General features: G+C 43.2%; 1 protein-coding gene across 10 annotated transcripts in view; it reads right to left on the bottom strand.

Moving 5' to 3' along the window:
- The window catches only part of ATP8A2 (ATPase phospholipid transporting 8A2), a 324,329-nt gene that overhangs the window by 143,700 nt on the left and 159,077 nt on the right, over positions 1-21,552 (bottom strand). For all 10 annotated transcript variants that reach the window (XM_081004078.1, XM_081004077.1, XM_081004079.1 and 7 more), the window contains one exon: positions 1,042-1,225. In XM_081004078.1, coding sequence (XP_080860204.1) covers positions 1,042-1,225 — 184 coding nt within the window. The remainder of the gene's footprint in view (positions 1-1,041; positions 1,226-21,552) is intronic.

Below are 21,552 nucleotides of genomic sequence, written 5' to 3' on the forward strand. Positions count from 1 at the left end.
ACATGCCAGAACTTTAGGTTTGTGCATTTAAAGTAGATTAAAGCACTCTGTCACCCTAATGAAACAAGCCCACTTCAAAAAAGAGAAACCCAACAGGCTTTGTGCAGTTTGGAAAGCGACAGGGAGATGCACTGAAACATTTGCACCCCGCAAGGAAACCGGGTTGAATGCAGGAAGAATCCAAATTGTTATGTACCTGCCCCACAAACAAATAAGAACAAATGCTCAGTAAAGGCTGTATATAACATTACCTCCACATAAGCTTTGTGCAGCAATTCAGAATGAATGCTCTCAACAAACAGGTCATCTGGAGGTGGTCAGGATATTAAAATCAATAAAGCTAAGCCTCCAAGACGGTTGGCACGATAAGCATGTTTGAACACTGCAGATATTATAGCGATACATTAAGGTATCACTTTATTAAGTTCTTTTAAATAAATAGATAACCTTTTTCTACATTTTAAATTTTTGTCCTTTAAGGAAAATGAAGTCAAAGTTTAGAGAACATTTGAATCATTGATGCGACCCTCTTCCAAAAGGCAAATTTCACCCATCGCTAACTGCTCTCTCCTGATCCCTATGGGCCGCAACTGAAGAACTAGAAATCATAAGCTATCCTTCATAGCTTTCTCCTGAAGTCACTGAAAAGAAAAACGAGAGCGCCATTTACTATTGCCGAACAGGAATATACTCCACCAACAGGTGTCCAAGTCAAGAGGAAGAATATATATACATATATATCATTAGCAGAGCTTCAACAGCTGTAATGACTATCTTCTCTCGACCCAATTACTGGAGTCTGAAGTACAGCGGCAAGTATAGAGAAACCTAAGCCTTCGGGAGAAGATGGCCCATGGCCCGGCACCATGGAAAGGATCCTAAGCACTTGTGAGATATCTGCTTTAAGGCTGCAGCCTCAAACGGAAAAGAGAAAGGAAAATCTGCTTGGCCTCTAGGTCAGCAATGAGGTGTTCATCCTGCTCCTGCAGCCAATGCTTATTTCAACAGGATATGACAGCTGCTCGCTCGCGGGACTCTAACCTGGGCGATCGCGTAATCGGAGGAGTTGGTCGCCTGCATGCCTTCGTTGCCGCTGATCCCCACTCCAACGTGAGCCGTCTGGATCATCCCCACGTCATTGGCACCATCCCCAATGGCCAGAGTGATGGCATTCACATGCTTCTTTACCATGTCTACTATTTCAGACTTCTGCAGAGGAGACACCCTAGGAAGGAGAAGAGAAAACGCCGGTCAATTCCCCCCATGCTAAGCTATATGTATGGCTTTCCAGAGGGACAGCTGTAATCTAGATTTAGACATATAAAAAGGGCAGTAACTGGAACGTTTCCTGATCCAACACATCAAGTTTATAGAGCACATGCCAAATCCTCCTTCCCCTCAAACGCATATAGAAATAAAGCACTGTATTCTTATTTATCTGTAAATAAGTAACATGAGCACAGGTCACAAATGTGAATGCTTAGTAGCTTTTTAAGAACTATGAAAATGGCTTTGTATAGATGAATGTAATACGCATCAGAAATACAAGACTGAAAAAATTTTGGTAACTGAAAAATGTTTATTTTTAAGCGCTACACACGACTAAGTTCAAATCCCCCAGTTGCTGTCAATGAGAGGTCTTGAAATGAGATGGCAACACTTGGCCCACAAAACTAATGAAGGGCAAACATTATGTTGTGTGTTAATTCTCACATAATTTTGATTGTTATCCTGGATTTTTAACTGCAATTATACCATCATTTTTTATAAAAAAAAAAGTCTGATAAGAAAAGTGACAGAAAGTGTGGGGCAGCAAACACTAGCTGTCAATTTTATCCACACAAAAGTATCAGCATCGATGCTCAATAATCAGCCAGTCTGAAAGTTCCCTTCACTGCATTCTCTGCTCTGCATCTCAGCAGGTGTTTCAGGAACTCTTGCCAACAACTACGTTTCGGAGTCTATGTTTTCAGTAGTATAACCCACATGGGTGCCATATTGAACAGCAAAAGTAGTAACCTCTTGAGCAGAAAGACGGCAATATGGGGAGTTTTGATGCAACACAATCTGTGGTCCTCTGGATATTGCTGGACTACAGTTCCCATTATTGCTGACCATGGGCCATGATAGCTGGGTCTGGTGGAATTTGAGAGTCCAATAACTTCGGGGGCGGGGGGGGGCAGCTCATGTTCCCCTGTATGCTAAAGTATTCCCTCACCAACTTATTGCTCGGGTCATTATGTAATGAAGGTAACCTCCATCCCATGTAAACCTCAATCATCTCAAAGTTATGAATCTGCATGGTTTCCTCCCTAGGAAGCCCAGTTTCTCAGAGTACTCTGGATACACATTTAATGAACCGGAAAGTTATACAAATAGCCTTCAAGCACTTACTTTTGTCTTTCAAAAGGCTTTCATGCACAAGATAAGACTAGGGGTCAGGGAGATTTGCCCAGCCATTTATTTTTTAAAAACACGTTTTATTCTTAATATTGTTTGTGTGTGGAATTCACACTGGGTAGCTTATTAAGCCCTCATGCTGAAATATTATAAAATGATTTGGCTCAGTCTTACTGAAAAACAAGGAAAAATTATAAACTTTGTTACTAATAATTTCACAGAGCTGTTAAATTTATAAAATGAGATCAAGGCAACGCTGAAGCTCATTAGTGTTAAAGTCTAACATTTATGTGTTGCTCGTGACATAAGATGCTGCCAAAACTATGGTCTAGCTTCATCCCTCTTTGCAACCGTTAAAGTGAAAACTCCAGACAGAGTTTGAGCCAAAACAGAGGTATGCATATGTGGAGTAAATCAGTTAGGAGTCCTAGGTGTTCTGTGAGCCAGGAGAAGAGCCAGCTACCTTTTACCCACATCAGTGGTGACAATTAATTCACAATGGACTTCCGGGTTAGCGCGATCGGCTAATGGCGGATTCCCTCCGAGCTCCGGAGGGAATCGGCTTGACAGGGGCTGGGTCTTGCCGTGCCGGCGACACGGGGACCCTCAAAAACCACGGGCATAGGAGCCCGTGGACATGGTGACTCGGCGGGCATCGTTAAGCGCCCTCCCGACTCGCGAAGGAGCCTTTTTAAAGGCTACGGAACGGGTGCCGGGGAGCGGCGTGGTGCTGTGAGTCTTCTGCTTCCCCTGCCGAGCGAAGCCGCATGCCATTTGTCGGAGAGCGCTGACTTCTTCCTATTAAAATTTGGACTTAAAATCAAGAACAACAACCCGTGAGTAATTGGGAAATTGGATTACAAATAATTTGATTATGAATTTGGCACGAGCGGGGGAGGTGAAAAAAAGGGAAGTCCGCCCCCCCCCTATTGTAAACAGTTTGAAGCAAGGAGCTGTCAACTAAGGTTGCGTGAAGAATTGGGGTAATTCGATAAAAGATACAAATTCCACAGATTTAAAGGACTAAGCTAATGTGCCGGAGGACAAAAGTTTAATTATTTGGACTAAGTACCACCTTTCTCAAGCCCGGGAGTAACCCGTGAAAAGAGCCTGCAGAGGATTTATAGAAAACTTTTGACAGCTGTCAAATTAGCTGTCAAAGCCGGAAAAATCAAAGCTTAAATTCTAACCGGCTATACTGCTACAAAATATTGAAAGTAAAGAAAGACTGATACAAATAAACTTGATTTTTGGATCGGAAGGGAAAAGAAATACTAAGTAACTAGAATCCCTCTAGAGGGGATTCTTGGATATTACAAGAATGGAACTAGGTCGGGAAATACGAGCTGACTTGCAAGAGCTTATTTTTCTCATGGGAAAGCTGCAAGAGAGGATAGAGCAAGGCCATGTTTTGTCTACAAGTCCTACGAAACCGAAGTCAACAGAAAATATACCTACTGAGTTGGAAAGGGACTTGATGCTCAAAACACAGGCAGCTGGACAAGAAAAGAAACCAAAGACTAAGACATCAGCTGAACAGGAGGAGCAGAAAGAAGGGGTGGCTGAAAAGTTACAGAAGATAAAAGAGAGTCGGAGACCTGCCAAGAAGAATTCCAATTCGACTAAGATGAAAACTGGATTATTTGGGACATATAGACTTAAGAAACAGAGTTGGAGCTCCACCTCTAAACAAGTAGGCCTTGCTGGAAGAAATATGGTTAACATGGAGAAGGTACTTCCCCGACCTGGGGCGTTCAATATGAAAGATTTTCGAAGAAGCCGGCGGAAAGGGACTGAGAGAGATCCGAGAGCCTCGGACGTAAGGTCACCAGGCTAAAAAGATGGACTAATTGGACTTTGGTTTGGGATTGAAACCGGGAAGAGAAGGGTGGGGTTTAGACGTCCAAAGGGGGCCTGATTTTTATTTTGCAGTGTAAAACTATATGCTCTTTATTATTATAAGAATGGGGAATCTGTGGATGGGAATTAGGGACAATCTTAGGGAAGGTATTTTATTATTTGTTTTTATATCTCTTTTTTTTTATCTTTTTTTACGCATGATTAAGGTATATATTCTAAAAATTGCTAAATAATCTAAATTAATGGATAATAATGAATTAAGGTTTAAAATTATTATAAAGAATCACATTAATAATTTATGGTTAAGTAAATTAATAAATTATGATTAGGACATTAAGGATAAAAACTTGCTTGAATAAACAATCGGAGTTGGAATACAATAAGGGGAGGCGTGGGGAAGTCATGAAAAGAAGTTATTGAAAATGAGACCTAAAAGGTGGAATTTTTTTTTTTTTTTTTATGTCGTGTTTTGTGTTATTTTTGTGTGTGTTTTTGTTTTGTTTTTTTGTAACCTTTTGAAACTTTAATAAAGATTATTTAAAAAAAAAAAAAGACAATTAATTCACAATGAAGCGTATCCTCCACCACTCATTTTGCTTGCCAAATCAAGCTTCTCATAGTTTTGAGATCTTAATCATTTTTGCATTTGACTATCTTCAAGTCATATTTCAGCATGAAGAAGAAGAAAGCAAAATAAACCCCATTTACTAAAATAAATAGTTTTAACAGGGATGGTCAATTTCCCCCTCCCCCTTGAGATTTCAGCTTGGAATGTTTTACTATCAGGTATTCAGAACTACTGGGGATGGAGGCAGAATCAAAGTAAACTACTCTACAGGAGGAATGGGAAACCTTGAGGTTCTCCAGATGTGGTTGGAGTCCACCTCCCATCAATCCCAGCCAGCACAGCCAATGGTAAAGGATGATGGGAGTTGTAGTCCAACAACACATGGTTCCATCGGCTCCCCAACCTGAGCGTACAAATTGCAACTACCCACATTTGGGTGAAAATGTGTGTTTTGGATACTGGGGCCAATGCCTCAAATTTGTCTGCACACAGCTCAGCATAAGAGTAGAGTCAATCAGCCAAATTTTTGTTAAAAACCCTTGGGCATCACAAACATGCAAACGGTATTGAGGTACATTTTCACATAGGTGGTCCCTAGCACACTGGACCCTTTGTTGTACAATGAAGAGAGGGAGACTGTAAAGAGCCACTGCAGCCCTTGAGGAGACCCCAACCCCAGTTGCCAGGTTGGAAGCACATCCTCCCAGCTGATGTTAAAATTTAGGGAAGGGATTTTCTGCCAGCTGCATAACTGCAGCTTCCTCACAGCTGAACATCAAGTTTCACACAGGCTGGTAAGGAGACACAGCTCAATGGCAGACCATGCAATACAGGAAGAAGATTTCAGAGTTCATATGTGGATTGGAACCCAGTTTTCATACTTCTCCAACTTTGGTGATACATTTCTCTAAGAACATTCCCAAGTGCTTATAGAGACAAGTATTATTAGGTTAAAATATATACAAGAAAATGCACGTTTAGTACAAAATATGTGCAAGGATGCAAATCTTGAATTCTTATTTTTCACGGAAAAGCAATGTGAATTATTAATTAAAATAACAACAATTTGCAGATTGTTCTGGAAAGAAGACAGAGTGGACTTATGAAGAAGCCCATATACAACTGACACAGACAGGAAATAGACTGATTCCTCCTTCCCTAAAGCCATGCAGTTCCTTTGTGGGAGCTTCTCAAAGGTTACGTCTGCAGGGGTTGGGGGGCTCAGAAAGGAAGGTGTTTAGTTCAGGAACAAGAGGAGGTAGCCTGACTGGAAGAAGAGACACAGGAGTGAGGCTGCATCTTTTCTGTGCCAGACATCCTGGTGGAAGCCAGATGGCTAATTATTCAAACTTGCCTTATTTGAAACCCAGTGGGGATTTGACCCTTTTTGCAAAAAGTAGCAGGTTGGGAATAAGCAAGGTCCACATGACAGAGGCTTCATTGTATACCCTGAGATCATTCTGTGCATGCACTTTGCTTAGTGGGAAAACTGAACCATTCCTTCTCAGGGTCCAGGGGAAGCTCAGAAACACACTGTTAACATGATTTCTTTATCTGAGTTATTGTAAACTGGAGTAGTGGTTGCTCAGCATTCTTTTATTACCCAGATAGGAAATGAATCTGGAAAGACTATGCCAAAAACATAAACCTTTTTATTGCTTTGCACTGCCAGACTGAAATTATGGAATATCAGAGCTGACTTACACATTATGCAGAGTAAGATTATAATCGGAAGTGATAGAATTCTGGACTGTTTCACTTGAGACAGCAGGTTGGGGGGGGACTGTGGTAGTGAATGCTCCTGTGTATAAAAACTATCACAGCAGGGAGATAATGCTGGCCAGCCTTCTCTCTGCTGTGGTACATACTATTTTGCAGTCATTACTTAATGTCAATAGGCAGGGAGTTCCAAAGTGTAGGAGCTGCCATGCTAAAAGATGATGTGGCACCTGTAGCCAGTTCCACAGACTGAAGCGGCTGAGTGGGCATACGTGGGGTAAAGTGATATTGCATGTAAACTGGTCCCCAGTTGTTAATGCGGCAGAGATGCCACACTGATCGGTTCAGAAACTTCAGCTAGTGCAGACTTCAATGGCCAGGTTGCTCACTGGGGCAAGACAGTTTGAGCATATGCTGCCAATCCTGGTCCGACTACAAAGGCTGCCAATTAGTTTCCGGGCATAATAATAATAATAATAATTTATTTATTCCCCAGCCACTCTGGGCAGCTTCCAACAGAATATTAAAATACAAAAATCTATTAAACATTAAAAGCTTCCCTAAACAGGGCTGCCTTCTGGTGTCTTCTAAAAGTCTGGTGGTAGTTCTTCTCTTTGACATCTGGTGGGAGGGCGTTCCACAGGGCGGGTGCCACTACTGAGAAGGCCTTCTGCCTGGTTCCCTGTAGCTTGGCTTCTCGCAGCGAGGGAACTGCCAGAAGGCCCTCGGCGCTGGACCTCAATGTCCGGGTTGAATGATGGGGGTGGAGACGCTCCTTCAGGTATACTGGGCCAAGGCCATGCTGATTTTGACCTATAAAGCCTTAAACGACTTAGGACCACAATACCTCAAGGACAGCTTCTCCTCATATGAACCAACTCAAACCCTCTGATCATCATCTGAGGCCCTTCCTTCTTTGTGTGCCTCCTCTGCAAGAACTCTGGAGGGCAGCAACATGAGAAAGGGCCTTTTCCGCAGTGGCTCCCTGCCTGTGGAATGCTTTCTCCTGGGAAGTTCATATCTTTATGTAAAACATTCCTTTTCTCCCAGGCTTTTTGGCTATTTAAACAATCTACGGCCTTTTAAACTGTGTGTGTGTGGGGGGGGTATTGTTTCTTTTGTTATTATGGTATGCATTTTTGTGTTATGTGTTAGAAGCTCTTAGAGTCAGCGTCTTGGGGGCAGGCAGAGTACTGACCCACAACAGGAAAAGGTGAAGGTGTTATTTGGAAGACAAGAAGAACATTAACACCTGAACATTCTGAACAAAGGTCAACATGACATTATTTGGCAGATGTTTTTTAAGGGCCTCTGGTGAAAATGGACTTAGTTGTGTGGGAATACTCACACTCTCAAGATCCTCCCCAATAATCACTGGCTGTTGAAAACAGTGTGCATATATACAAAACTTAGCACCTCTGGCTCTTTCCCTGCACTAATTTGCATCAAATGGATAAGAAAACAATTGAAATGAATCAAATCCCATGTGCGATTTATGTGCCGTTTCCTTCTTCCCTGAAATTTTAGTACAGTGTGTTTTCCCCACTGCTGTGTAATCTTTATGGGTACTTTTGTGAAAAGTGAAGGTGAGAGGGGAAGCTGTGCTTTAAACAGATGCTACTATTATATCCTCCTGTTTCTATGTTGCAACAGGGATTAAAATAACACATTTAAATACATTAATGTCTTTAACACAAAACATGATAATTTGATACCCTGCTTCCTTGAAAGCCTTTGTTAAAGCATGCAAGGTCCTCACTGGGCCTGTCTGCCTTGAACTTAACAGTTCAAGTTTTGCTATGAAATACGCCAGTATTTCAGCCTACCATGCCTGACTTCATCCACCAGGAAGGTACGATGGGAAACAGCCCCAAAAGGAAACCCGAGACCTGCATAGGTTACTGATTTTTAAGAGCACGCACAGTTCCCAGGAGAAGAAGACAAATGCACAAATATATCACGGAATGTTCAGGAAGCCTGTCAAGCATGGCTAGTAAAAAAAACTGTATTTTTACAGTGTTTTAATTAGTCAAAGGCTTCCACGACTTCAAGTCGAAGGTTTGGAATTCAATCGCCAACAAATTGCTTGTCAAGAAAGACAAAATAAGGACAAAATTTCTTTCAGTGGTGTAAAAATAAAATAAGGATGTCCTCATTATTGCAGAAGAATTATGCGTAACACAAAAGCATCAGCATTCCAGCACCAATGGAAACCAGTCCCATAGAAGACACTGCCTTCCCTATTTTGCATTTTCAGTTGTTCAATGTGGCACCTCTGTTGTGGAATGTGTTAATTTTCAGCTGCTGCCTGGTGTCAATAGGCAGGGAGTTCCAAGGTGTAGATGCTGCCACTCTAAAAGATAAATTTCTTACAAATGCGGAAGGGTTATTATGATGTGGCGACTGTAACACTGCCAGTTCTGCAGAATGAAGCGGCCGAGTGGGCATATATGGGGCAAAGGGATCTTGCAGGTAAACTGGTCCCAAGTCGTCAAGAGCTTTATATTAGTAACACGTTGAACATGGCCCGGTAGCAAATTGGTAACATGTTTGGGATAGAATGTATTTGTGATTTCTATTGAGAAGCCAAATGACAGGAATGATGGGGGGATTTCTCAGGCTCTGAGACAAGGACTAGAAGAGAATATGAAAATGTATGATGGGTGGAATTGTGAAAATGGAAAAAAAGACTCCTCGTTGTGCTTGGTTTGTAGAAGACAAGACTAAATTTGCTAATGTTATATATTCTACTTAGGCTTTATTGTTATGTGGCATCCTACTCTTTTGCTTTTGCTACTTCTTTCTTAACATAAAATATTTTCAAGCAGAGTTATAACTGTAAGCCAAGTATCTTTTTCTGCAGCTAACGCCCATTTCCTTGCCCTCTTTTTGGTGGACGGTGCCATAATTATTTTTTTGTCTTTGCTAGAGAAGTTTTAAATAAATATTAAAGCAGGAAGTAATAAAACATAATTGTTTGGCTCCCTTCTCAGCTATATAGAGTTTCCAACTAAGGAGGAGAAGTACATGACTACTCAAGTTACAGCCTAGAGCAAACTACAACGGTCACAGGGCCAGCTCTACTATTTGACAGAGTGAGGCAAAAGTCAGCTGAATGGGAGTGGGGAGTTCAGAGGGCCCAGGTAACCAGGCCTACCTAGCTGGTTTAAAGGGTAGGCCCAGCCTAACTCATTACTACAAACTTGGGATCTCAGTGGTTGTGTTTACACATTGTCATGGCCCAAGAACAGGAATCTTCAGAGGTATAGCCCCCCCCCCTCCAGCTGCAGCCCCAAGGATTCACATTCTGGTCTGTCCATGTGATGTCAGGGTCACACATCTCTTTCACTGAACCCCAAGGATATACTTCTGCTGCTAGACTCTGGTCCACAGATTCTCTGGAGGATCAGGAAAGCTCTGAGGAGATATCCCTACAACTTGAAACCCCAGAGCCTGGAAGAAGCCAACAGCTGCAGAGGATGGCACCAGACTTTTAACTGCCCAGTATCCATGGGGTAGGGCCCCTAGTCAGCGTGTATCAAGCTTAGGCTATTCAAAAGATCTGTCAGTTATTCCTGGACACTGCTGAGACAACTTGCATGTTCTGCCTCAGCTGAAGGATAACACTGGCACTGACACCAAGGTCCCTCTCCATGGTGCTGATCCTGCTTTGTCTCACCCTCCTGTCTGCAGGCAACCCTAAAGCACTGACCTGTCCCTTTGCTTGGTCTGTCACTTAGCCACAGTGGTGGGCACCAGGTTAAACCACAGTTGGTGTGTAACTTTGGTTTAATGCAAACTGTGATTTCCTCCCAAACAAACCATGAGTGGTAAGCTAAGAACAAACCTTGGTTACGGCTTTGTAGTTTGTTCAGTGTAAAAGAAACCATGAGCTTCAGGTTCAGAATGCAGGACATGCCAAGGCTCGTGGTTTGTTGTTCTTGGCATGACATGGCCAGGAGCAAGGGAAGAGCAAAGAAGGGATTTTTAGCCAGCCCAAGACAGCCTGCGGTAGAGGAGCAAATGCCATTTCACTCAGGACCAGGGCTACCCGCTACCTCAGTTTGGGGGGTGTCAAGGAGATGGAAACTAAGGTAGAGGCACCCAGACAGAGAATAAGCTGAGTCTGGGATTCTGCAACATGAATTATCCTGCAAATGCTGTGAACAGTTTTGTAACCTATCCAGCTCTACCTCTTAAACTTCACTCTCTAATCACTCCATCTGTGGTCAGGTAAATCAATGAAAGAGAATTCAGGGGCTATTAACCTGGAGTCCAATTATTGTGAGAATTGTTTGCCACAGCAAGAGCCTTCCTTCACTTTTAAAAAAGCTTGCAAATAAGCCAGGGAGTGCTCAGCAACACATTGCCATCCCATGCAGTTTCTCTGTTAGGAAATGTTCTTTTCCAATGTCAAGACCTAGCACAGGCTCTGGCAATCTTGTGACAATTTTTTATTTTTTTTCCAGTGGCAGCCCAATTAAGTCCCATTGGCACTAATACAGTTGGTAGACAGGAATTTTTAAAGAGGCGAGGGGGCTGCTGGAGGTTCATTTTTTAAGCAGCTAACCTTTTCCTGCAGGCAGAGAGGAGGACATTGCCTGGAGGACCCTGTTTCCCGAAGAGAAACAAGCTTTGAAAAGTTTTGGCAGCCAGCATGGTAATGAGCCAATTTCTATTGACATGTTATCTTCAAAGGTGAACTCCTGGGCAGCAAAGAGGCAGCATTCAGTGCCAGCCTCTTACAGAGGGGGAAACATCATTTTTGTCCGTTCTCATGCCAATATCCATCTACGCAATTTAGCGCTAGGGTCATTGAGGACGACAGACAGTTCATAGCCCTTCTGCCTTGGTGACTTAATATTTCGCACCATCTAAGCGATTGTCATCAAGATAATTTGCAGTACCTGCCGGTCTCCCTTAATAATGATGAACTAATTTAAAATACCCACCAGCTAAAGCGAGTGGCATAAGGAATTAGAAAGAGCCTGGCTAGGTGAACCAGCTGTTTTTAATTCCCAATGGCCAACAAAAAGAGGCTCAGAAGAGTTTCACTAACTACACCACAATGCCAAGCCCAAACCCAGATGCCATATTGTGGTACTTAACAGAGTCCTGATGATTTGGTCCCTTGCTGCCTGAAAGGCTCAGAGTCCACTGATTTGCTAGATGACTGTACATATAAAAAGGAGATACACATCGAATCAATCAGGTGTGGGCAAACTTCAGCCTTGTGAGTTCCACTTTGTTTTCTCAAGTCTGACCCTTAGCATAAGGAATAGTGAAAAGGTTGCCTCATGCAGCAGATGCTTCGAAATGTGGGGGGCCATTTTGACAGAGCTGTACCTCCTGAAACCACACCCCTAGCCACACCCCTCTGTTTAAGGGCAGTGCTGTGCGTGGCATTACCCCAGAACCTTGACTGATCCCCTTTGGTATGGTGGAAGATGCTGTCTTCTTGCTAGGGTTGAAGGAAGATTCAACAGACAACCCAACTGACTTCTGCAGATGGAATGAGGGTGCCATCTTGTCCTTTGCTTCAGAAAGCAGGATGGGCTGGGTCAGCCCTGTTTGTGTCTGAATGTTCAAGGTCCACCAATGGGAGGGAGGTACAAAATAGTGACGGGATCAAAGCAAGATAAAGGAAAGGAAGCTCAAGGGATGGAGCCTCATGAGGCATGGTGATCAGCATATACAAGAGAAATCTGCATTTGAGTTAGTATAGTTCAAGGATTCTAACAGTCTAATTTTGGGTGGTGGAGAGAGAAGCCTTTTGATATTACTACTACAGCTGAAACTCATCTGGTTATTTTTTAAAAATAGACCTACCTTCTGTCTGCTACCACAACAGATGATCACCTACCACCTCCTAAGTGCCTAATTTCAGCCCTTGCAGGCGGGATCCTGGGCATAATCACAGCAAGGGGGAACATGCATGTTCTTTTCTTAATTTGGGACATGGTAGTCCCTAGCCTCCCATTCCCATTACTCCCACTACAGCTTCAGGTTGGATTATGTTCCCATTTTCCAGTATGTGGTGGTTGCTGTTTTGGTGGAGCACTCCACTAACTTCAAAGGCTCCTTCTATAAAATATAGCCAACCTCCACACACAACTTTTCATGCTTTTTTTTTTTGCCAAGATCAGCACAAAGAAGCAAAATACGAAACCAAGCACTTACACCAGCCCTTGAAACATCCTTATGGATGTTCCCTACATGAAGATACAAGTAATTATTGTGCATGTGAATTGACTCCACTGAAAAGCATGTCATGAGCAGGTTATGTGTTTCTATGAAGGTGTGTCCATGCATGCAAGGCATCACTGGATAGTAAATACCAAGTGACTGAAGGTTTTTTTAAAGAAAGATTGGATGGTCATCGGTCAGATTCTTTAGCTATGATTCCTGCATTGCAGAAGGTTGGACTAGAAGACTAGAAGGAGCTCTTCCAACTCTATGGTTCTATGATGGAGCACATTTGTGAACCAGTTCCCTGCAAGGAACAACTGTTGAGGAGCTAGTGACCTTTAAGAGATTTTCGACCAAGTTGTATGAAGTAGATCACTCAGAAAGAAAGTATGAAATAATTCTATTGGTAATTTTTATGGAGGTGTTTTGATGGGAGGAGACTGCTGAAGCTACTTCCATCAGATCCTGCATTTGGGCTTCTCATAGGAATCTGGTCACTGTGGGAAGCAGGATTCTGAATCCAACAGGCCTTTGGTTTCCTCTGGCAGAACTCTTCTATTATTGTATTTATTCATTCAATTTATGAGTCTCCTGATAAAAAAGATTCTCTAGGCGATAGTAAAATAGACAAAATTAAAACACAAGATACAACAATTCAATAAAGAAAATCATAAATCAATAAAAACCAAGCTAGCAACAGCACAACACTAAAACTCAGCCATAAAATCCACCATAGGCACAAATCAAACCCCAGTAACCAATCCAGTTAATGTAACAACAACACAGCTAAACTAAAACCAGCAATATTGCCACTATTCTGCAGAGACCAAAATGAAATCATATCAGTGACAATAAAAGCTGTCCAGGAATTGTGATTTCAGAGAGAATCGAACAGTTGGAAAAGATGCCAAGGGTCACCTAGTCCAACCCAAGAGGAGAGCAGGCAAGAAGGAAGGACAAGAGGAGAGTCTACTGGGTGAAGTCAGTAAGAGGGAGTTGTGCTCAGTTGTTGAGAGATGAGTTTCTAGCTCCATCATCCATGTCTCCTGTATAGCTTGAACTCAAAAGATTCCCTGTCTTTGATTTGGCTGGACCAAGATTTCAGAAATATGCATGGTTGATGCCATAAAGATCCTCTGCTTTGGGTGGCAGGATGCTCAGCAGTAGAGCACATGCTCTGTATGCAGAATGTCCCAGGTTTAATCCTGCACACCATTAATGACAAGGAAGAAGCAAGGGATGATGAGATCTCTTTTCCGAGCCCCTGCCAGTCAGAGTAGGGCAGTATTGAGTGAGGCAGAGCCAACAGTCTAGCTCAGTATAGGGTGGCTTCCAATGTTCCTACCTGTGGATCCAGGAACAACCTCACCACCACAAAATGTGGGGTGCTTGCTAGTCCTTGCTCTATGAAGCTCTCCCATTCCAGCTTGATCATTGAGCTGGCACTGCAATTGTTTCTACAGCTTGTTATTTCCTCCTTAATGTCATCCTGCACTTTAGCAACGACTCCCGTGGGACACTTAATCTGAATTGAACTTGGCAAACTTACATGGCTGTTGTGACAGGATAATTAGATATTTGTCACAGTTTCAATTTTATCTTAACAGCTGTTTGCAAAAGCAAACGTTATTATTATAATTGCTCCTCTCCTGAGCCAAAAGCAACTTTGAAGAATTAAAAGGAGCAGATGCAGGCTCCGGGCATTATCTGCTGGTCGGATCCTGCAGCAAGTGTCACGAGTTTTAAAAAAATATGGCCAGAGTTTTACCCGTCTAAGAGAAGAGAAGAAAAGGCTGATCACTTTTAACGGCCAGTGTAGAACATACAATCTTTACGCAGCTAATTGCTCTGGCTGCAACATTCCTACTCCTTCCCTTCTCAGGACAAAATTGCCCTTTCACTGTGGCTAAATGTTCTGTAAGCAGCAGAGACTGCAACCATGGTTATGACTAAGAAGCATCTGCTTAACCAGATTTTAAGAACCAGGGTTCCAAGAGAGAGAGAGAAAGACCCACCTAAATTTGGCTTTGCCCCACCCACCTTTGTCTTAGTCTCCACCCACTGCTAGCTCCCCCCTGCCCAAGCTGGATTCAGCCCAACCACTAGCATGTTGCCCTGGATAATTACTTCTGAGGGAATATGGCCCTTGACAGAAAGAAATGTTCATCACTCCTGAAATATCTGATGGCTTGTTCCCTAGCCTAAAAAGACAGTCATACGACACTTGCCTAGGGATTGAAGTTGAAACTGGGTTCTTCCAGCTGAATCTGTGAACCAGCAAATGTGTCTTATGTGCTTAAATTATTGCAGCTAGATCAACTGTCTAGCTTTCGTGACTAAAAAAAAATGTTTGTATCGAACAGTTTATTTACTTGAAAAGAAGCTATTTTTCTATTCTATTTGATCAAGAGCTCTATCTAAAGCAAATGTTTACACATTCCTGTACAAAAAAGAAGCCAGTTCATGGCTTGTTTGTTTTCTCCTCCAAATTCACAGGCAGGAGCTTGCAGGAAATATGCTAGAATTTTCGTATGCTACTCATTGCCCTTGCATTCCATCTGATGAGGAAGGCGCATGAAGCTGATGCGCAGACAAGGCTTGGGGAGGGTCAAAGCTGAGTGGACGGGCATTTGCCTTGTGCACAGAAGTTCCCAGGTTCAAGCCCTGGCATCTCTGGGTAGGGCTGGGAGAGACACCCGCTCCCCCCCGACTGAAACACTGGAGAGAAACTGTCAGTCAGCGTAGACAATACTGAGCTATATGGAATGTTCAACCATTACTTTTGGGCTGAGCAATCCTACAGGGTTAGCAGAGGGAGAATTTGAGGCAGAGGAAGAGCCAAATTAAGAGCCCTGGTGGAAGCTGGAGTCATTTTTGCCCTTTCTGTAGTCTCCCTAATAAAGAAATATTTCTCCCGTTGGTCTCAACAGGAAGGGAAAATAAGTACACCAGCCCCAAGACCAGTATACTTTCCCCTATCTTCTGGATGTGAAGCCTCTCTGTACCCACCTCAACACACCCCTGGAACAACCTCTTTCTGCCATCCCTGCCACAGGAGCATCTTTAGCAGGAGAGAACTGGCAGTGGACCTTTTCCACAGCAAAAGGAAGGAGACCTGCAAAATCCTATGGCCCTTGGGATCACAAGGTCGCACCCTTAGTTAACTCATGTAAATGAAGGATCGGGCTATTTTGAAAACTTTCGGAAGTCTGTTTCAAAGGGAAAACGATGCCCGTTTCTAAGCCAGTCTTCCCATTAAAAAAATCTGAATCACCACCCCATTCTGCGAAAGTAAATGGTGCAGAAAGCAGTTTTCTTCTTGAGTTGGTCCAGCAGCACACGGTCAGCTGCAATACTTTCTCCCCCTTTTATCAATGTCTGTCTTCTGCTTTTACGTCCCACAACATGAGGCCTATGAAGCATTTCCCCTTTCCATCTATACAAGTCTCTCTCTCAGTTCAGATACCAACGGCACAAGGCTAAAAGGAAGAAGGAAAAAAAGAAAGAGCCTTTTAGAAAGCCCATGTAATATGAACTGGAGTAATTGTTAACCCAAACAGGCTCTTTTCCAAATGTATGTGGGTCAGAAGGAATGGCCCTCCGCAAAGCAGCTGTGGGGATACTGTTTACTTTCTTTCTTGGCTTAAAAGCATTTAACGTTGAGAACAGACCTGCAGCTTCTTAATGTATGCTAATGCCCTTCAGAGCAATAACTTCTGATGGATTCAACAGCACTGAACGGATACGAAAGAGATCAAACTGAGCTTTAGATAAACGACTGGTGCCTTCAGTACAATACATTTTAGTCTAAGAGCTAAAAGACATCAATTGATCTAGATAATATATGGTGTTTGTGTCAAGAACACCATATATTTGTGTTTTAAATAATAACTTTTGGGGACAAAGGAGCTTTTCTGAGCATTGCCACCGGACACAAAATTATGGGCAGCACTCCATTTTCTTGGTACAACAAAGAGATGTATAAGATATATGAAGAATGATTTTGAAGAGTCTCAGGAAAAATAGGGACTTTTGCAGGACAAACACAGAAGAAAAGTTACAGGTTTGGGAGTGACCCGTAACTACTACATCAAACAGCAAAAGCACATGGATTGGACAATGAGGTAATAAAGTCTACAGCATAAAAGGAAAATGAATGCCAAATGAACAGCACTCCTGGATCTAAAGTAGCAGACCATGAAATGTTTAAAATGTTGCATCTCATTTGGTTTAGAGGAGGGGGGAAATCAGCTGCTTCCTGCATCTGCAAATCGAAAGTTATGACGAGAAGCTAAAAACATAATTGTCTATAATTCTCAAAATAATTCTACTGTATGATTTCTCTGCAATAAGACAATTATTCTTCCTTTCTCCTTCCTCCTTTCTTTTGAAAAAGGAAGGTATAAGGTTCATTAAGTAGCCAAAATAAAGGAAAGCCACATGAGCAAAAAACATATGGGGACTGATTTTAGGACTAAGCTTTGATCCATTTGGTTGAATGAGGGAATGATTGCTCCATTGTATGTTATTTCATGAGGTTTCTGTTTGCCCAGTGCTAGGTGTGCCTTAGACCATTAACTTTGGCAATGTATACATTCAAAGCATTGGGTTTAAGGTTGTATATTATTAAAAGGATTCTATGTAACTGGAATCACTTAGGGCTCCAATAGTGTTTTACAATGGGTCACTGAGAAAAAGAATGGCAAAGTCTTCCCTTATACCAGGGTGGTGGAATCTAAGAGCTCCAGGGTTCGGTGAGAATGACCTAGACTGCAAGCGCGTTAACGCACTACTTCTTTCCTTCTCCGCATCCTGTCAATGCCACTGGGGCCTGGTCTTATTTCATTTACATATGCCACAGATTTCTCCCAATAGAAGAATATTGCATTACCGTATGCAGATTTTCAACTAGGGAATTGAACTCGAGGACAGCACTTGGGAGAACCAAAGCCTTTAAGAAAAACATATTTTGCAGGCAAGTTTAAGAAAGGAGGCAAACTACAGTGGCATTAATTTATTCTGCAGGGTTCAATCTGTTTGTGTACAAAGGACCATCTGATATCTGCCAGGGGAGGTTGGATGACTGAAACCCAATTAAATATGGTTCCAGCTTATTCTCTTTTTGTTTCATTCACTGAATAAGCACAATTGTGACCAATGTTCTCCTGTGAACCAGTCATGTTTTGCCTCACTGGTGTTTTCAGCTGTGTGAAGAGGTGAAAATTAAATCAGATATCCTGGCCAGCTAGGGTGTTTTTTTGGGGGGGGGGAGGGGGATTTGCTTAAAAGCCTATCCAATTATCCCAAGCTTGGCTAAATTATATGCAATGTTCTTTTGATGGGTGTCCATTCAGCTAAGACTAACAGCTCTCTATCCCTTCTGATTTGTCAGGATTCCAGTTTATGCAACTGAGAAATCCAAAGAAGGCTACTAAATATCCTGCTATCCCCCACTGGAATAAATTTAAAGACAAGTGAATTACTGAACAGAACACTTTTAAGAGGAGAAATGTGTTTCCCATTCTCAATATGGAATACCAAAACGAGATGTTTGGACAGTGGGATTAGCCTCCCCGTACCCTGCTACTGCTCAACGCCATCTCCTGGAACAGTGATTTATACAGCAAGTGTCAAGAAGTTCATTATCTCAAAAAAGATGAAGCAGAGGCAGCTTAACAGAGGCCCACCCTGGGGCATGAAACAATGTCTGAAAGTTTGGGGGGAGAGGAGGGGAGAGACAAAAAAGCTAAAGAGAAATGAAAGGATCAAGAGAGGGGGCGCGCGAAAAGGCCAAAAATATGGCAGCGAGGAAGTCAGAAATGGAAGGCGGCAAAACGTCTCCCTCTCAAACGCACAAGAAGCAGAGATGTGCACTTCTACTTGTGATTCTGATCTTGCATTTGAAAGCAGTCCAAGGTGTGTGGGATGGAGGCACAAATGCAAAGCATTACATAGTCGCATCATGCAGGAATACGCTTGAGACCTTCTGCGCCCAATGATTTAGCTTTCTCCCACTGTCTCCCCAGTATGCAGCACTGTGGCCCTCCAGGCCTCCTTAGCTGGCCCTCAGAACACGCCCCGGGCCACACTTTCTCCCCAGGCCACACTCCAGCTTTGTATCCACCTCGAGTGTTCTTGCCTGGCTACAATGTGGATATAGAGAGATACATACATTTACATAAGTAAATTAAAATTGGTTCCTCTGTCCACTTTTGCTTCTGGTCCAGGCCACCACCAGCATGTGATCCCTGGAAGGTTGCCTAGAAGGTAATATAACCCTCATGCTGAAAAACATCCACCACCCCTTCAAGATGCAATTCCTCATCTCTGAAGCTTTTCTTTCTTCCATCCGCACTCCCGGTTTCCCTTCCCCTCTCAAACTCTTCTGGCTTTCTCCTCTTCCCCTAAAGCAGGGTTTCCCAAGCTTGGTTCTCCAGCTGTTTTTGGACTACAACTCCCATTATCCCCTAGCTAGAAGGACCAGTGGTCATGGGTGATGGGAACTGTAGTCCCAAAACAACTGGAGACCAAAGTTTGGGAAACCCTGCCCTAAAGCCTGTGGACCACTCCATCTTCCGATCCTTCTTTCCTAGACTTTCTTTGGCTTGCTGCCTTCACAGGCCTTTGGCTCTTGCTTTCCCAGGTCTGTGCTCTTTCATATCCTCTTTTCCAAGACCCTTCCACCTGCGCTACCTCTTGAGGACTTGAGCAGCTTAGGCTGCAATCCTAAGCAAGTCTGCTCTGAAGTAAGTTCCGCTGAACTGAATGGGGCTCGGTCCCAGCTGAAAAGGGTCAGGACTGCACAATTAAGTCAAAGACTTTTGCATCTGAAGCATTCAGCCAATGGCAGACAGAAGCTCTACTCAGAACTCATGCGAGAGTCATGTGTGTTGCTAGAAGCCCAGGGGGCAGCAGTGGCTATGAGTAGCATTTATTAGCTTCAGCTGATGGATTACTTGTGGCCATTCCTGGAAAGGGGTAGCCGTGTCATCGCTGTGGCTCATGCATTGGTAACCTCAAGGCTGGACTACTGTGATACTCTTGTGTAGTGCTGCCCTTGATGCTTGTCTGAAAGCAAAGTGCAGCAGTGAAACTACTCCCTGGGGTGCCCTGTCCCACACAAATTACATCCCTTAAAATAATTGCTCTTGCTGCCAATAAGCTGCAGTTTGAAGGTTTTAGCTTTGACAGACAAAGCCCTAAACAACTTGAGACCAGGTTACCTGTGGGATCTGCCCTATGGGGTAAATGTGCCCTTCTGACCCCTTGTGTTCACTCAAACCTCCTGCTTCTATCACCTCCCAGCTTGTCCCACCGCTGTCCTGGGTCTAAGTCTCCTTCCTCTGTGTCATCCCTGGGGGCGGTGCTTGGGTGGCTGGGGCCCACCACGTTTCCTCATCCAGCCAGACCATGACATAAGGGTTTGACTGGCGGCAGCCATGGGGCAGAACTGTTTCTGCAGTGTTGTTCGTTATATGAGCTCACTGTCCCTCCAAACATAGGGTCCATTTCGGCACCTCCTTCAAACATATTTTGTGTGCCCAGGCCTTTGCGAGTGCTTAATTCCAACATGTGAATTATTTTATTCCCACCCAAGTTCAGCTGCATTTATTTTCTAAGGTGTCTTGTTTTTATTGATACATTACATTTTTAAACCTTTGTACAGTTCCTCAAGGACGTGGGTGGCGCTGTGGGTTAAACCACAGAGCCTAGGACTTGCCGATCAGAAGGTTGACGGTTCGAATCCCCGCGACGGGGTGAGCTCCCGTTGCTCGGTCCCTGCTCCTGCCAACCTAGCAGTTCGAAAGCATGTCAAAGTGCAAGTAGATAAATAGGTACCTATCTGGCAGGAAGGTAAACGGCGTTTCCGTGCACTGCTCTGGTTCGCCAGAAGCGGCTTAGTCATGCTGGCCACATGATCCGGAAGCTGTACGCCGGCTCCCTCGGCCAATAAAGCGAGATGAGTGCCGCAACCCCAGAGTCGGCCACGACTGGACCTAATGGTCAGGGGTCCCTTTACCTTTACCTTTACAGTTCCTCAAGACTGACGTGGGAGTTGGAACAAAACTGTCTTAATGATGACTGAATGAATGAATAAAAGATTCCAGGGGAACTCACCTCTCTCCCCCCCTCCCCACCTGCGATGGGTATGGAAGAAGTGGAAGTGACTTCTGTTTCCCCTCCTGTTACTTCTTCAGAATGTCCAAGGCAGCCCTAATAGGGGCCACCACAGCTGCTGGGCTTAGTCCTGAGTTACTATGCTTCAGAATTAATATCCCAACACATCTGGTGCATGTCAATCAGCAGAGTCTGGAAGGCAGCTATGCTATTATTGCTAAAGTTATCTTTGCACCCAGAAAGGATGAAAAATTCTCTCTTTGTGAAGCGAAAAGCTTAGATTCAGGGGGATGCAACCAAATCCTTCTGTTTGCCCTAATTCCACAGGCCTGCCCCTATCCTCATGTAACAGAGAGCATCAGTATCTCCAGTTATCATGTAAATTTTTAAAATTCCTTTTCGGTTTTAAAAGGCAAGAATATTAAGTTCTATTTTTTTCTGTCCTATTTTTTTTTAAAATGGATTCTACATCCCCGTTCAATTGGATATATTTTTCATGCTTGAAGAAGACGACAACTGGATAAAATACCGCATGGCATAAATTGTTTAGAAGTAAAAAAATAAAAAATGCTTGGTAACGTAGAGGGATTGCTTAAAAACAACAAAGTGTCAAGCAAAATATATTCTCAAATGTTGTATAAAAACTGGATTTGCAGATCAATCTCTGGTATCTCATTTTCAAATCTGCAGCTCAATGG

This window comes from Podarcis pityusensis, assembly GCF_964106645.2.
Source record: "Podarcis pityusensis genome assembly, chromosome: 4".
Classification (NCBI taxonomy): Eukaryota; Metazoa; Chordata; class Lepidosauria; order Squamata; family Lacertidae; genus Podarcis; species Podarcis pityusensis.